The sequence below is a fragment of the Carassius gibelio genome, chromosome B9, assembly GCF_023724105.1.
Source record: "Carassius gibelio isolate Cgi1373 ecotype wild population from Czech Republic chromosome B9, carGib1.2-hapl.c, whole genome shotgun sequence".
NCBI lineage: Eukaryota > Metazoa > Chordata > Actinopteri > Cypriniformes > Cyprinidae > Carassius > Carassius gibelio.
The window spans coordinates 19,757,706-19,774,262 of NC_068404.1; the positions used below are offsets into that span (position 1 = coordinate 19,757,706).

The 16,557-nt window shown below is 37.2% G+C and overlaps 2 protein-coding genes across 7 annotated transcripts in view; one reads left to right on the forward strand and one right to left on the reverse strand.

Moving 5' to 3' along the window:
• Nucleotides 1-12,425, forward strand: part of kdm6a (lysine (K)-specific demethylase 6A) — a 55,836-nt gene extending 43,411 nt beyond the window's left edge. For all 6 annotated transcript variants that reach the window (XM_052565277.1, XM_052565278.1, XM_052565275.1 and 3 more), the window contains 13 exons: nt 124-896; nt 3,112-3,241; nt 3,508-3,613; nt 4,564-4,769; nt 6,756-6,817; nt 6,904-6,978; nt 7,661-7,809; nt 7,934-8,048; nt 8,153-8,340; nt 9,530-9,671; nt 9,794-9,920; nt 11,192-11,362; nt 11,465-12,425. In XM_052565277.1, the coding sequence (XP_052421237.1) occupies nt 124-896; nt 3,112-3,241; nt 3,508-3,613; nt 4,564-4,769; nt 6,756-6,817; nt 6,904-6,978; nt 7,661-7,809; nt 7,934-8,048; nt 8,153-8,340; nt 9,530-9,671; nt 9,794-9,920; nt 11,192-11,362; nt 11,465-11,494 (2,274 nt within the window). In that variant the 3' untranslated portion in view covers nt 11,495-12,425. The remainder of the gene's footprint in view (nt 1-123; nt 897-3,111; nt 3,242-3,507; nt 3,614-4,563; nt 4,770-6,755; nt 6,818-6,903; nt 6,979-7,660; nt 7,810-7,933; nt 8,049-8,152; nt 8,341-9,529; nt 9,672-9,793; nt 9,921-11,191; nt 11,363-11,464) is intronic.
• On the reverse strand, nt 12,139-16,066 carry dipk2b (divergent protein kinase domain 2B). The gene is given in 11 exon segments (XM_052564708.1): nt 12,139-12,634; nt 12,637-12,814; nt 12,816-12,915; nt 13,136-13,226; nt 13,391-13,580; nt 14,546-14,661; nt 14,664-14,715; nt 15,110-15,352; nt 15,435-15,468; nt 15,761-15,891; nt 16,055-16,066. Coding segments are annotated over 11 exon segments (1,191 nt in total). The 3' UTR covers nt 12,139-12,590.
• Between the last annotated feature and the right edge of the window lie 491 nt (nt 16,067-16,557).

Below are 16,557 nucleotides of genomic sequence, written 5' to 3' on the forward strand. Positions count from 1 at the left end.
TGGCATGAAAAATGGACATTCATCTTGATTTTCTGCTTGTCTATTGAGTTTCTCTAGTTTTCAGTTCTTAAGGTAGCAATTTCACTGCTTAACCTTGCATTATTTACACTATCTTTATTGCAGGGGCTTCAAAAGAGTCTAGGTTCATATTCGGCAGGTCCAAATGGCGAGCAGGCTTCCTCTTCCGCTGGGACGTCCCAGCTTACCCCGGCAGCCGGCACTGGCGTTCCAAATCAGGTCGAACCTTCGGCCTCAGCCAGCGACACGTTAGCGCAGGAGGCCAGTCACAATCACCTTCCCTCCCCAAGCTCCCATCACTCTGCTACCTCAGGTGGACAGCAAGGCATGGTGCACACCAAAGAGAGCAAGCTTTCAGGAAACGGGCATTCCACAGGGACACCTAACAGCACTGCCACTGCAGAAGGACTGCCTAATCACGTCCATCAGGGCCAGGCAGACGCTGCTGGGGCGAAACCCTGCTCACCAGGTGTACTTAGTTCAGACAATCCTCAGCTCTCTGCCTTGTTGATTGGAAAAGCCAATGATAGTAATAATAGTAATGGTGGTGGGTTGACGGCTGCCGGCACAAAAGTTAACAACGTTCACCCAAGTCTGCACCAGGGACTGAAGGCACAGGGGAACTCTGTGGCCTCCTCCCCTTGTTCTGCCATGTCCACGGCCACACCCTCACCCAAATCAGCTGACCATCACAGCACTCAGAACAGTGTCAACTGCCTTAACAGCCCCACGCTCAATGGCCAAGGTCCGGAGGACTCTCAGAGCCACTTGAAGGTGGCATCTCCGCTGGTTTGTCATATCCCCAAGCCTCCCTCGTTTGCCCCGTGGTCTTCTGTCTCCATCTACCCCAACTCCAGTGACGTGCTCAAAGCATGCAGGTGAGTTTCCCATTCCTGTATCCATTTGGGCATAGATGTGCAGAATTCCAAACAGAATTCTTGATTGGTTTTGTGCAGATTTTTTGGTTATGGTTATATCGAGCCACCTTATAAGCTTTATAAGCTTACAGTATAAGATTCTAAGCTTTTTTGTGTCTGTGAATATAAATAACATAGCTAGACCTAGGGCTGGGCGATATGGCCAAAATTTCATATCCCGATATAGCTCATTTGATATCGTTATCGGGATATAGCAATTTTTCTGTTAATTCAGTTTATGAATGGTCTATATAAAATTGCAATGTGGAAATGCAGTTTGAAATGATATACAAAACAAATAAAGGTAGTATGGACTAAATATTTATTTTATTTAGAACCTTTTTTTCAAGAAAGACTGTTGGTCATGTGTTAACACCTGCCATTAAAATATTTCAACCCGCTATTATCGACCGTGTAGATATGCTTGCATCTGCGGGAGCTATGGCTATATGGTGTGCCACGGGAGCCGCTCACAAGCTCCTCGGTTTGGGTTGGCTGGTCATCTTGTTGAGAATTACCCTGGTCTGAACCGCGTCTACTACCGTCTTCCTCCATGTTTGTTTATATATTGCAGCGTGCATGGGCATGCCGTTGCGTGAGGTGCATCTTGACGTAAAATTCTGCCGTAAACGCCTTATCGTGGCGTAAACAATAGAGCCTTATATAAAACAATAGACATTTTCTATCGTCCAGATGTTATATTTCGTCATATCGCCCAGCCCTAGCTAGACCTTATTTTCACCTTTTCTGCTATAATACAAATCCATCCTAGTTGATTTTGTTTAAATCTGCAGTAAAATGGTTTAGGCTGATGATTTGATGTATTGTTCTCACTGAAAGAGATTTGCATTGGTGAGCTGTTGAGTTGTACATTTTTTTGGAAGGTAGTTACTTGTTGATGTCGGAAGGTAAATACTTTGTTGATTAATGTTATATTTTTTACAATGTAATTTGCATTGACTGGAAACATGGATGTGTCTACTAACTATGTTAGGTGTGTGTCTGTAAAATATACAGCTGTGTGTTGTTCTTTTCAAGATGGTCTTTGATTGCTTTCAATGCACTGCCAATATAGTAGTTATATATGTACACTACTGTTCCAAAAATTTGGATGGTCAGTAAGTTTTTTGGTTTGCAAAAATTAATACTTTTATTTAGAAAGGATTTGCTAAATTGAGCAAAAGTAACCATAAAGACATTTTATAATTTTTCTAACTTTTCTATTTGAACGTTCTTTTGAACTTTCTATTCAAAGTATCTTTGATTAAAAAAAAAAGTGTATCAAGAAATATTATTTAGGACAAGTTTTCAAAATGTATAATTAAAAATGTTTTGTGACACTAAATGCATTCAAACAACAGTATTTCACAATATTAATGCTTTTATTGTATTTTTGATTAAATGTTGCCTTGGTGAGCATAAGAGCCATTAAAAAATGGTAATGCCTTACAGACCCCAAACTTGTAAACCACAGTGTATGCACAGGTTTATTTATTATATTGCTAATTTTATATGTACAGGTTTGTTTGTTTATTGGAGTGTTAATTTCCTATGCATTTGTTAACCCATCTAGAGCCTATTAGTGAGCAAAACTGATAAATCCCTGCTTGCTATTTTTTTTTTTACGCTGCAGCATGTTAAAAAAAAAGCTATTCCATCATTAAAAATGACAGTGAATCTGCCACACTACCCAACAGCACAGAGAATAAGCTGCTGAAGATGTCAGGCAGTGTCAAACTTAGTCAGTTTTCACAATCACCAAGGTTCCGATTCCGAACAAATACCAGCATGACTACGCTCCAGCCTCACAGCTGTAATTATTTAGAGACATTTTAGTTACTGAACTTTTGACCCTCTGCCATGTTGTTTAATGTGGGTCATTTTCTCAGTGCTTCCAGTCTTATTACACGGTTTGTTTTGACTGGAAGGGCTGTTGATGGGGAAGGACATTGCCTGTATGTCTCTAGTGATCTGGTTTATGGCTCCACCTGTTTCTAGACAGCAACAGCACATGTACTGACCCTCAATGTTCCTGTCATGTTGACAAGAATACAGCAGAGTCACGGTCTTCACTGTAGCACGCAATCAATTAAAATGACATTTGGATAATATAAAAGATTACATTACATACAACCATTTGGACATGTGCTAATAAATATCTTGAATTATTTTGCAGAAACCTGGGGAAGAATGGTGTCTCCAGTAATAGCATCTTGCTTGACAAGTGTCCCCCTCCACGGTTACCACCTGCACCCCTCCCAACTCTGCCAAAGGACAAGCTCAATCCTCCCACCCCTAGTATTTATGTGAGTAAAACATCACTATCATCTGACACTGTGCAACCTGGTTGTTCTTTATCTGCTCTCTCAAGTATTCCTGCTGTCATGAAATTTACAAGTCAAAATACAATGCAAAAGGGTCCAGTTGCACTGATTAAAGGCATTTGTTGCCATGAAAAAGTCAACTTTGTTTGACCTCAATTTATGCTTGCACAATTACACCCTTTTTTTTTTTAGATTCCAAGGTTTTATTTTCTCCAGTCAAATAAATCTACTTTTTAAATCCTTGGCAGTTGGAGAACAAGAGGGACGTTTTCTTTCCGCCGCTACACCAGTTCTGCACAAACGCAGCCAACCCCGTTACAGTAATCCGTGGCCTGGCTGGAGCACTCAAGCTGGGTGAGAGTGTGTTTCTGGGCACTTGTGTGCATTTGAGTTCTTGCCAAAGCACCATGTATGTGTGAGCGCTGATCTGTGGTCTGTATTATTTTAATTTACCCTTTTATTAGTTTTGCTGCATATTAGCACCTTTGTTTAAATGATTTTGTTGTTGTTTTTGTGTCTGAGCATTAAGTCGGGAGACATTTAACTAAAGTGAGTTTTGGCAAAGGATGGTTTCAGGATGACTTGGGCGTAAATGACAACAGCACCATCTGCATGTTGAAAGTGGCATTACATGGGAGCCTCTTAAAAGGGTTTAAAGGGTTCCTCTTAAATGACGTTTTTGTGTACCTGCTGCCCAAACCTCATAAATGACTTGAGGAATGTATACTTTTGCTTTCAGATGGGCTCTGATGGTCTAATTTGGGAAAGTGACATTATAGTTTAAATGTAGATTCTGACTGATATTGTATGCTTGTTATTATGTTAGACATTATATATTTCATCATTACTGTGTGGCAAGTTGCTGTTTGGAAAATTTGGGCGATTTGGACAATTTCTATACTGCTTGTCAAGTCAAATGGGAAAAAAAGTGTTTGTCCATACTTTTCTACATATGGCCTCAATCTATGCGCGAGGTTTTGAAATCTAAACCTCATATTCATGTTCGAGTTGTAGAAAAGGTATGGTAGTTTCGTTGTATTCTTCAGTTTAATGATGGTTTATATGCAGGTGGCCTAAGTTTGAATCCAGCATTTTGTTTTTTTCCCGATGTCACTAGTTGCTACTTTAAATTGAAAATGGTGAAAAATTAAATCACACATTCTCTTCATACCTTAAACATGCAAAAAATAATCCCCTTCTGAAATTATTATTATTTAATAATTAACTAAATATGTAATATTTGTTTCAGTTTTTACCCTTTGTTTTCATCAGTTGACATTGTGGTGTCTGTCTTTGCATGTCAGACCTAGGATTGTTCTCTACCAAGACTCTGGTGGATGCCAACCCAGAGCACCTGGTGGAGGTGAGGACTCAGTTATCTCAGCCCACTGACGAGAACTGGGATGTGACAGGAAGCAGGAAGATGTGGCGTTTTGAGAGCAGCCGTTCTCACACCACCATCGCCAGATACGCTCAGTACCAGGCCTCGTCTTTCCAGGAATCGTTGCGGGTGAGTCGTCATAATTCCCACATTAGGAAAAAGACATGCAATCCAGAGATGTCTGGAGATTAGCTTAATATTTTATTAGTGGATTCAGTTTAATGTGGATATTTTGTTTGGAACAAACATTTTTTCAACTCTCTACTTAAAAAATAATTGCCACAATTTTCCAAACTTAATTGTCCATTGGCTCTGTACTGGGGTCAGTATGTCAGCAATCTACATTTCCTCCTCATGCCAAGAGTTTGGATGTGTATGTTCTGTGTGACTATTATGCTGTTTGGAAGCTGTTGGAGTTTTTTTTTTTTTTTTTTATATATTTTTGCACTGGTGGACGAAGTACATAAATCAAGTACTTGAGTAAAAGTATAGATACTTATAATAAAATATTACTCCAGTAAAAGTACAAAAGTAATAGATTTTTGATGTACTTAAGTAAAAAAAAAAAAAAAAAAAAAAGTACCTATAGATGAATTTATTTTGGAAGTTTATATAGGCTTAATAAAATTTATAATCCTACTGCTCAAAATACCTGGGATTTTCCTAAAATAGCCACTATAAGGAGATATTTTTGTTGGTGATATGGACTATGTTGATGAGAGTAATGTTCACTGTGATGTACTTTACCTGAGAGAAAACAGAGTTGACCGTCTGATTTTCACCAGTAAGAATAAAGTGTTTTAAAGTTTGTTGTTTTGCAGAACATCACAGTTATATATGACATGAGAATAAGGCCTGAAGTTACGAAGAACATTTTAAGGAAAATATAATTATATTTTTATGAAGATTTTTTTCCTTCTCAAACTTTGTCTGTGGTGTAAAAACACCCCTGGTCAAACGCCCCCAGAGGGCATCACTTCCCATTTTGATAATTACTGTAGTTTCCATATTCTGAACATAACATCCTTTTTTTTTTTTTTTCAGATGCAATTTATCTAGGTGGTTGAATACAAATATTTGGACTTTATAGTTAAAAATTACCTCAACTTAGCACCAGCACGCTTGTTAGTTAGCATCAGCTAACAATATTTACTTATTTCCAGTATGTTTATGAATAAACACTTATATGTCTACTCGGCTAATTAACGTTAATCCAAACATTTGATTAAAAAATAAAAAAAACGATGTCTCACAGGTTACATGCATATCATTTTAATAAAACTGGGGTTATTTTATTTAATCTGTTATTTTTAATTATTATTTTTTTAATTAAATATTTATTTATTTTACTTTTTTTTTTTTTTTTACCTAAAGCAGAGACACTGATTGATGTGTCTGTATTGTCTGCAGTCAAGCATTTCAGTGGGCTTAAATAGATCACCCCTTTACAGCAGATTAGGTCACTAACAACTGACAATTTCTGCCTAAATATGATTTTCAGTTACAATAATTAATCGTAAAATTCAACATTAGTAACTTAGTTTTAGCAGCATCAGTTGCACGCGTGCTCACAAGATCCCCCGGTTCTTGTTTATTCAGTTCACTAGGGACTCACACTGAACGGTTCATTTGAATCAGTGAGTTGTCGACTCATTCTAATCAGATCATTCTAATTTGCAAACGGATTTAAAAGGTTCATTGAAAATAATCCATCTGTTCTTGAATCAGACACTGCTTTTGCGTCTCTGAGCACATGATATATTATGGAATAATTGTATGTTTTATGAAATGTAGTTAAGCAAAAAGTATGATCTTATGCTTTGGAATGTCATGTAAAAGTAATATTTACTCAAAATAAAACTACTCCAGTGAAGTATTTGCAAAATTTAATTAAGTATAGTAACAAAGTAAAACTACTGTTACTGTTCACCACTGAATTTTTGACAGTGGTGCATTAGAAATTTCTGTAGCAATCCAAAAAACTTGGAAGTGTTTGCTCTCAGCCAGCTGTGTTGGAGATTTAGACAGACATTGAATGATGTTGATACTGTGAAATGCTTCATGATTGGTGCTTGGATTCTAATGGATTCTTTTTCATGTTTTTTTATCTAACAGGAGGAAAATGAAAAGAAAGGGCAGAAAGACCACTCAGATGCAGAATCTGCTCTGTCAGAAAAGTAAGTCCATGTTCAAATGAAGTCTAACTGTTTGAAACACGTTTGACAGAACAATAGTCTGTAACTGGAGCCTATGTTTGTTTCAGTGCGGTCCGCAGAAGAAGAGGTCCTTTTAAGAACATCAAGTTTGGGACCAACATTGACTTGTCAGATGAAAAAAAGTAAGTGCTCACTGGCTTTGTTCCCCTTTTAAGCATCCATGCATAAACCATCTTATATGCAATACAACGTTGCAGATCTGTTGTGCATTTAAGGTTATTAGTTAACTTCAGAATTAAAAATTTCCTGAGATTTTACTCACCCCCATGTCTTCCAAGATGTTAAAGTCTTTTGTTCTTCAGTCAAAAAGAAATTAAAGTTTTTGAGTAAAATATTCCAGGATTCTTATTCTTTTAGAAATACTTATCCTTCTTTGTAACAAATGTCTTTACAGTAATTCTTGAACAATTTAATGAATTCTAGGATGATGGTCACCTTGCAGAATCTGAAGTAATTGTAATCTTTTAATCACTTGTTTCTTTAAGGGTCAAATGTCTTAAATAAATGCAGTAAGCCACTTGAGTTCATGAAGTGTTTTTTTTTGCCTTGGTAAAAAGGAACTCCGCTTCTTGTTGTGCTTAATAACCTTTAACAGTAATAAAATCACTTTAATGCATGCCTCATGTGGTTAAGTGCTGCATCAAGATGCTCTAGAGAGTTTAATTGAAGTCTGAAGGAGGGTTTTGAGTGTCAAACGGGCCTCTTCAGACCACTTGCAGTGTTCAGACAGACTCCTAGAGTTATGATTGAACAGGGGACATGTTAGGTCACCACACCTGACCTCTTTGCCCTGTGGCCTTGCAGGTGGAAGCTGCAGCTGGCTGAGTTGAGTAAGCTGCCTGCCTTCGTGCGGGTGGTGTCTGCAGGGAACCTGCTCAGTCATGTGGGCCACACAATTCTCGGCATGAACACAGTCCAGCTCTATATGAAGGTCCCAGGCAGCAGAACACCAGGTCAGCTCATTGGCACGCGAGCACATGCACATCTCGCCATGCTATACCAAAACATTTCTCAAATACAGACGTTACGGAGTTGAAAGTCGGGATGTTATTAAAAACCATTTATTTTTCCATTCAGGTCATCAAGAAAATAACAACTTCTGCTCTGTGAACATTAACATCGGCCCTGGAGATTGTGAATGGTTTGCTGTTCCTGAGTCGTACTGGGGTGTCATGAATGACTTCTGTGAAAAGTAAGCACAATCACAAATGTTTAATTCTGCTAAAACTCTGTAAAATATGAATTTAAGTTTGTTTGTAAGTCTGAGTCTTACTGACTGACATATTCTTTATGCAGGAATAATATAAATTACCTTATGGGCTCATGGTGGCCAAATCTAGAGGACTTGTATGAGGCCAATGTTCCAGTGTATCGCTTTGTCCAGCGACCAGGTGATCTGGTCTGGCTTAACACAGGCACTGTGCATTGGGTTCAGGCTATTGGCTGGTGCAACAACATTGCTTGGAATGTAGGACCACTCACTGGTAAATATTTCAAGTTGCTTATTACTGATATTGGACCACCAGGGGCCAAAATGGGCATAGAATTGAAAATAGACGAAAATATGTGCACACCATACAGACTCTCCAGACCAAGGGTCTTCAACTAAAACCCCTTGAGGGCCAGTAATGAACTCTCTTCACCAGACAATTTTATATAAAAACAGTTGATAGTTTTTGCCAGACCAGGGTATCTGCAGAATATTTAAGCTTTAAATTCAAGACTTTTTTAAAGACCTTTTCAAAACCTGCACAAAATAAATAAAATAAATTTAAATGCATGATTTACAGTTCAGATGCACGTTTTCATAAAAACAAAAGGTTTTATAAAATGATAAACTTCATTTCAACCTTTAAGAGTCAAAGGTATCAATTCTTGTGATTTAAACCATTATTAACCAAGTAATATTAATTAACATTTTGCAATCTTAATTGTTTAATTTTTTATAATACGTTATCTTGTTGATCCACCAGTTCACAATTACAACCTTGATGCTTAAAAACATAGGTTGGTTTTAATATTGGTCTTTGATGACAGAAGACAGGCTGATTGAAAAGGGAAAATCATTCTCTTCCAGCAGGTGGCGCTTTCGGAACGGCAGTACACAAAGCAGCGCAGCAGCTGACTTGGAAACCCGAAATGCTCATATTTATTCGATGTATAGTCTTATAAAGTTTAATCACAATTCTTGTCTTTCCATCTCTCTTGAGAAATCAAAATTTCTCTTTCTTGTACCAATTAAGACTTTTTTTTAAGGACCCGTCAACTTTCCAAAGTGTTGAAAATGCCATTTATTTATTTATGACAAAAGCCTTCACAGTCCATATGGACGCATTTCGCAGTCTGGATTCGGACCAGAGTTTGCTAGTTAATTATTTAATTATTTCGTATTTTGAGTTCATTTTATCAAAGAAGGATATATGTATTTAGTATTAAAAGGCCACGATTAAAACAACAAAATGCTGTCTTGGTAGGCAGCTCACTTGGTTTTAAATGGTTACGCATATCAGTTTTGAAGAAGGTGATATTTTACGGTCTTATAAAATATAATAATAAAAGTGAAATGTAATATCAGTATATTTGATAAAGCCTTAAACCTTAAGTTAAAATGTAGTTCATCTACTGTATTTGTTAACTGTTCAAAGGGTTTAACTCTTATTTATTTTTCCTCAGTGCATCAGTACAAGTCTGCTGTGGAACGCTATGAGTGGAACAAACTCCAGAGTGTCAAATCCATCGTTCCCATGATTCACCTCTCTTGGAACATGGCCAGGAACATCAAAGTGTCAGACCACAAACTCTTTGAGATGATCAAGTGAGTTTACTGCACCACATTTATGAATCTGGTTCTTTGAGGGGACAAAATGAAGTCTAGCGTGACTGAAATTTTAAGCAGATTAATGGAAGTGTTAAATAAGGTCTGTTCCTCCTCCTCAGGTATTGCTTGTTGAGGACACTAAAGCAGTGTCAGACGTTGAGGGAGGCGCTTATAACGGCTGGAAAAGAGCTAGTTTGGCACGGAAGGAGCAAGGACGAACCTGCTCACTACTGTAGCATCTGTGAGGTGTGTATTCTTAGATTTACATTTAAACATTTAGCTGACGCTTTTATCCAAAGCAACTTACAAATGAGAACAATAGAAGCAATCAGAACAACAAGAGAACAACAACAGCAGACGAGTGCCATGACAAGTCTCAGTTAGTCTAGTACAGAACACGAAGCCAGGTTGGTGTTCTTACCAAAGGTTCTTTATATTTTAATTGCCCGTAAGTTGTAAATGATAGACAATAGTTTACACTCAAGAATTAAATGTTTGCTTTGGCACATTTGTTTGAAATTACATAATCATCACATGAGGCGAAGACTTCAGTAATATCAGTGGTCTAAAAAAAAGCTCTATTACATGTATCATAATGGATATATCAGGAAATGTTTAAAATGGACTTTGTCAAGGCTAAAAAAATATATTTAAAATAATGCTGTCAAATGATTAATCACATCCAAATAAGTTTTTGCTAACATAATGTATGTGCACTGTGTATATTTATGTATATACAAAATAAACACATGCAGTATATATTTTGAAAATATTTACATGCATTTATATATTTATATTCTTGTATATGTGTATATATGTGTATATCTGTGTATGTATGTATGTATGTGTGTATGTAACATTTTCTGATGTTATGTACAAGTGTACGCTATGTAAACAAACTAATTTTGGATGTGATTAATCATTTGACACACTAATTAAAAATAAATTATTTAAATACCTGGAAAAATCATGAAAATGTCAACAAGCATTTAAGTATATTATTTAAAATATTTCTAGTTATGCTCAGCTTTGAAATATGTCTTGGGCTTGAAATTTCCCTTTGCAAATGTGATCTCTGTTTAAAGTGATTTCATTCATTCTAACATTCTTATCATTTAATCACAACAATTGAAAGCATCATAAAAAAAGAGGTTGGAATCATGTTGAAATCACATTGACCATGGATGAAATATGCCTGTTGAATGTTGAAATATATTAATTTTAAGATTCTAGCATTTCTTTTTACTAGTAATTTCATACAAGGCTTTATTTTTAGATCCTAGAATTTCCATCCCTAGAAAATTTTATACAGGGCTTTGTGAAGTCAACATTTTTTTTCTTGACACTTTGTTTAACATTAGGCAATTATTATTATAAATATTAATTTATAATGAAAGTGTAAATATTTGTACACTTTCATCAGTTTTGTCGTTTTGTTTGTTTTTGCCTTAAAACCTTTTTTTATTTATGCACATAAAAAAATACTAATAATTGTTATTTTTTTTATTTTATTGCAGGTGGAGGTCTTTGATCTGCTGTTTGTCACCAGTGAGAGTAACTCACGTAAGACATACGTGGTGCACTGCCAGGACTGTGCTCGGAGATGCAGTCCTAACCTTGAGAACTTTGTGGTTTTAGAGCAGTACAGAATAGAGGACCTCATGCACGTGTGTGACCAGTTCACATTAGTAAGTCTCAAAGCCCTTACTCTGACCTTCTCTAGATCTGATTAATGGTCTCAGGTAGCAAGAAATGGGCATCGTTAAAATATGCTATGGCTGTTTCCACAGGCCCCACCCCTGCCCTCCTCCTCAACTTGACATTGACATTAACGGTTCTTTGGATAACACCCTGGAACGCAACACATCGCTTTCTGATATTCAGGAGACCTGACCCAGTTCCACACCACTGGTTTCTGTAGCAAACCCCACAAGGCTGCTGGTTCGAAGCTGTTTGTCTATGCAACCTTGCCAAGTTTGGAGTTTCGGCCCACTGGAGTGAAGTGGTTTCGTCTCCATCTTCAATACTGTCTCAGCTTGTTCAGCACCTCTTCTCTTTGAAACACAAACTACAAATAGACTAATTGCTGAAGAAAAATGGTTTTGTGTATATACCACAAATGGCAAAATCACTCAAAACTACTGACTCTTCCTTTTTATTTTACTGTTGCTTTAATCCTCTTTTTTTCTTTTCTTTTGTCTTCTGTATTTCATGTAAAAGCTAATACATGATTTTCTTTCAATCTTATTTCCTTTAAGTAGGGCTTTTTTTGTTCAACATTTTCTTTAGGTAACAAAAAATAAATTTGTAATGTGAACTTTTTTTTTTTTCTTTTTTCGTAAATATTTTTCTCTTTTTCTTAAGGAAAAAGCAAGATTGGGGTTGGGGGGTAGCCAAGTCACAAAGAAAAATGGGTTGCACATAGACTAAGGAATAAACTTAAATTTTTCTTTTTATATATATATATATATATATATATATTTCTAATCTTGTTGTAAATTTACACTATTTATAAATATTTATTGCTTGGAAAATATTTGTTGATGGAATGCATTTTTTTTTTTTTTTTCAAGAGTACCTGCCATTAAAATTTATGGAGTAATGTCATTTTGAACATTTCTCTTTTTACATTTTCTATACCTGAATAAAACTGCTTAGCAAGCATTGTACAGAAACATGAAGATTGATATGGTTTTTGGGTTACTAATCAGAGTTGTCTTTGTAATTAAAATATTCTTCTTTTGTGATGAAGTTCCTGGTCTTGTCTCTGACTTTAATTTTTGCAATTTGAACAGACTGGTTTCCTTTTCTTTTTTTCTCCCTAATGTCTCATTGTTTGTTTGCCAGCTATGCTATGATCACCGAAACACTTGATATTTACTGTTGAGATTTCACAGTTCCTTTTCATGCTTTAGTCTAGAACCTGTCACTACTGAGGCATGCAGGATACCTATGAGAGCGCTGCATGGCCTTAATGTCTGCATAATGGCTTTAAAGGTTTGGACAGTAGTAATTCTTCTTTGCTCAGACTGAGATTGTTGTGCACAGATAGCAAGTGCACTGACCGCTTCTTGATGACCTGACTGCACATCATTAGGCACAAGTAGATTGTTAATGACATGTTTGCAAAGTAAGATAAAAACTCTGTGCGGCTCGAACAGTTTCACACGGAGGAAGTCTTTCACACGACATCCGAGACCGGAGATGATGTTCTGGTAGCAAGTCTTCATCCGGCGGTATCCTACACGAAGGAGGAGTGTAATGAATTAGGTATAACACATAGCACTCGTGTCCAGTAAAGCTAAATCATAATTGCACACACACACACAAAGCTGATATTCTTTGATGAATAAAGACTTGAATTACACTTGATACATGGATAAAGCAGGTTTGTCTCTTTGTAATATTTTACCATTAAAAAAACAGTTTACATGTTGCTGCATATGTGACTGACCCAAAACTGACCTTCATGCAAGTCAAAAAATCCTATGGTACTGGCATCCACAATAAAGACCCTGCTATCATCCAAGGTACCAAACATGTCCTCTGAGGCTTTGGTGTAGAACAGTGGTTCTCAAACCTGTCCTGGAGTACCCCCGGCCCTGCACGATTTGTACATCTCCTTCATCTATCACACCTGATACAGATCATTAGTGGAGACCGAAAGACCTGAAGCTGGTGTGTCAGACATGGGGAGAAACACAAAATGTGCAAACTATTGGTGTAGAAGAGTTTGAACTGGAGGCTGTTAGAGCTCAGGATCTGGGTAATGTGAAGAAGTTGATAGGTAATGTCTGCACGGCGCTCCAGCGGAGAGGAAAACAGACTCCTGAAAGCTTTTCTTCTTGCCCAGACCATCATCTTTCCTCAGGGGCCCTGGTAGCAGAGGAAGGGTCTGGAAACATTCTGTAGGCAGAAAAGTCAAAAGTAGGGCTGAGGACAGGAAGCAGACCATGCCAAGTGTGTACATTTTCATGTTTTTATATAGCTAGTATTGATGTGGAAGGTTGTTTCCTCCACGGAATAGCCTATAAAAAATAATTGCGACTTTTTAGAGTTTAGCCTATGTCTCACAGTTCCCTGACCTTTTCAAAAATCGCAGTTTTGCAATTGATGCCAAGATTTAAAAGCGCTGGTCAATGTCAAAATGACTGAGGTAGCTACCTATCAAATGAGAGTAGACGGGGTTTACGTCACAGAACCCGAGCGCCAATTCTGGCCCCATCCGACCGCCTAGTTTAACAAAAAAGCGAGGTAAGATTGTAGGCAAACGTTTAATATTTGACGACGGTTTTAAAATAGAAACGTGAAACTACTTGAAATTTTCTCTCGCATATGACCGTTCTAAATTGAAAATGTAAATAGTTTGCTTAGGTCGGTGTCATTTCCGTGATGTGTGTAATTCCTAACTGAACGCGGACGAGGCAAGAAGCGTACGTTTTGGACATACAAATAAGAGTTAATGTGTGCATATTTTACAATATTATTTGTAAACTTCCTAGCAAGGATTACACCTAGAATTTCCATTACTATTCGGTTTGGTTTTTCTTCGACATGGTTATGGATGAGTTCATGCTTTGGGAGTGCCCTGGGAATCGAACCTATGACCTTGACGTTGCTAGCTATGCTCAATTTCGCTTATATTAGAAGGCTAGAAGGGAGACATACAGCTGCAGCTACTGGGCATGCGCACATCAATATAGCATAATTTCTGTCACACTGTACAACAATATTACTGTTTTTGCATTATTGTAAGGGGTAGGTATAGGGTCAGTGTAGATGTAGATGTAAAAAAAAACAATCTTATAGGTAGACAATTTAATTTATTGTTTGTTTCCTGCCGTAGCTGTATCCCTTCTAGCCACAGCCACTTATTGTTATATGTGCAGTATGAGAGGTTGTTAATTGGCATTCAGGGTATAAAGAAGCCTGAGTTTGTCTTTTTCACTGAAGCGCTTCATCTGCACACTTCCCACATCAGCCACACAATGCGGTCCAGCAGCCTCTGATATGGACAGCGCAGCATCGGGTTTACCGGACCCTAAAAGAGGTTTTGATTGAAGTTTTCAAATGTGATGTATAGTGTTTCTTCAACTGTGGGTTCGTTCATTTTGAACTTTATTTAAAGCACATTGGTTTGTTGTGGGAGAAAATTACAGCTGTAATTTATAAATGGAACATAAGATGAAGAAACATCCGTAAAACATAATCTGTTTAAGTTTGGCTGCAAAGGAAGAAATACACTCGGTACCTTCATCTTCACCAAAGCTTTGCTTTAAGAACCATTGATAATTGACAAATAATTTGCCACATTGTAAGTGCTAAATTGGCACCTTCTAGTTTTCAAATAAATAACCCTTTGAAATGTGATTGTTCAGACCTTAAATCCTGAGCCACTGCTGCTAGACATCAGAACACAGAGACCGAATGCAGACCTTCATCATGCTGGGAAGCAGTAGGTTGGAGCGGACCCAACTCTGGAAGCGTGAAGTGGCCCTGAGGACAGCTTCAATGCTGCAGGATTTCCCTTTACCTACTGAGGTGCAAATGCTATTGTCTGATATCTGGTGCAGGTGAGGAGACATCACGTAGGACAGCACCACAGGTCTCCAGCCTGCTGTGCTGTCTGTAAAGTTTCCCTCATACGAGCGCACATCTGCTGAGGAGAGATTAGACATCTTCAAGCAGTCAGCCATCTTTCAAACCTGCGGTGAAATAATCAGCGTCCACGTTAGCTTCCTGTTTTTGCTTTCATTGCACATGCTCACTCAGATCAATGATTAGATATTGTGAGCTGCACGATTTGAAGACAATTTTGATGAAGAAAAGGGCAGCTTTCTATTGATGCTTTATTTCCCGATGGCATGCGGTGCTCTTATTTGAATAGATTTATACATACAAGCAGAAAATTATTTAACCCTGAATGTAGTATTTTAGGTCAGTGAAGATAAAACTGAACATATTTACTTCAATATTTGGACATTTGGATACCTTGTTCCAGAGATCCTAGTATAAATTTCTCCATAAGGACAAAGAGAAAATATTTTTCTATATTAATAGTAAATATCCTGTTTCATCCTAGAAGCATCCCCCCCAAGAAGACTCTTCTGAAGTCAAGGAGTTTCTCTTGGGGTGCTGGTAAGGGGTCTGGAGTACCAAATGCTAATATGAGGGACAATGTCCAGATTTCTGACCATATCCCAGCCAGGACTGTATCCTAAAACCCCAGAATCACAGCACCATAGTGGCAGATCCACACTTAACATGTGCACATTAAACAATGAAGTGGCACCTCTTGAGTGTTAGCTTTAGTAGACCTGTTATATTCCCTGAACTGAAAACCTCACCTAGACAGGAAACACATGGTGAACAAAGATAACCCTTGTCGTCATGGTGATACTTCCTCCTGCATACAGCCTCATTTCAAAGCTGCACATGCAAAGGCTGGAAACCCTGTTGTTCCCATTGAGTTCTTCTGAATTGGTGATTTTTGTAAATTGTTGATTCCACATGCACAACTTAAATAATGCAATATTACATTTTTTAAATGGAATTTTTAATTTTGTCTAAATTGATTTGTGAAAAAAAAATAATGTCAAAAAGATTGCAAAAAAAAAAATCTAAAAACCGAAGCACAACTGTCAACAATATGGAAGATGAATGACACATCGAAGAAATTATGAAAAAATACATTAAAATATATAGTTTATCAAATTGTAATTGTTATTATATCATTGCTTAAGGTAGTTAAATGTACTAACAAACAATGCATCATTCTTATTATCATCCAGACAATTAAACTGAAATATCATTGCGATGAATAAGCATCCATATTCATCATGGCTATTGTTCAGAATAATGTACTACTATATTACACTTACCC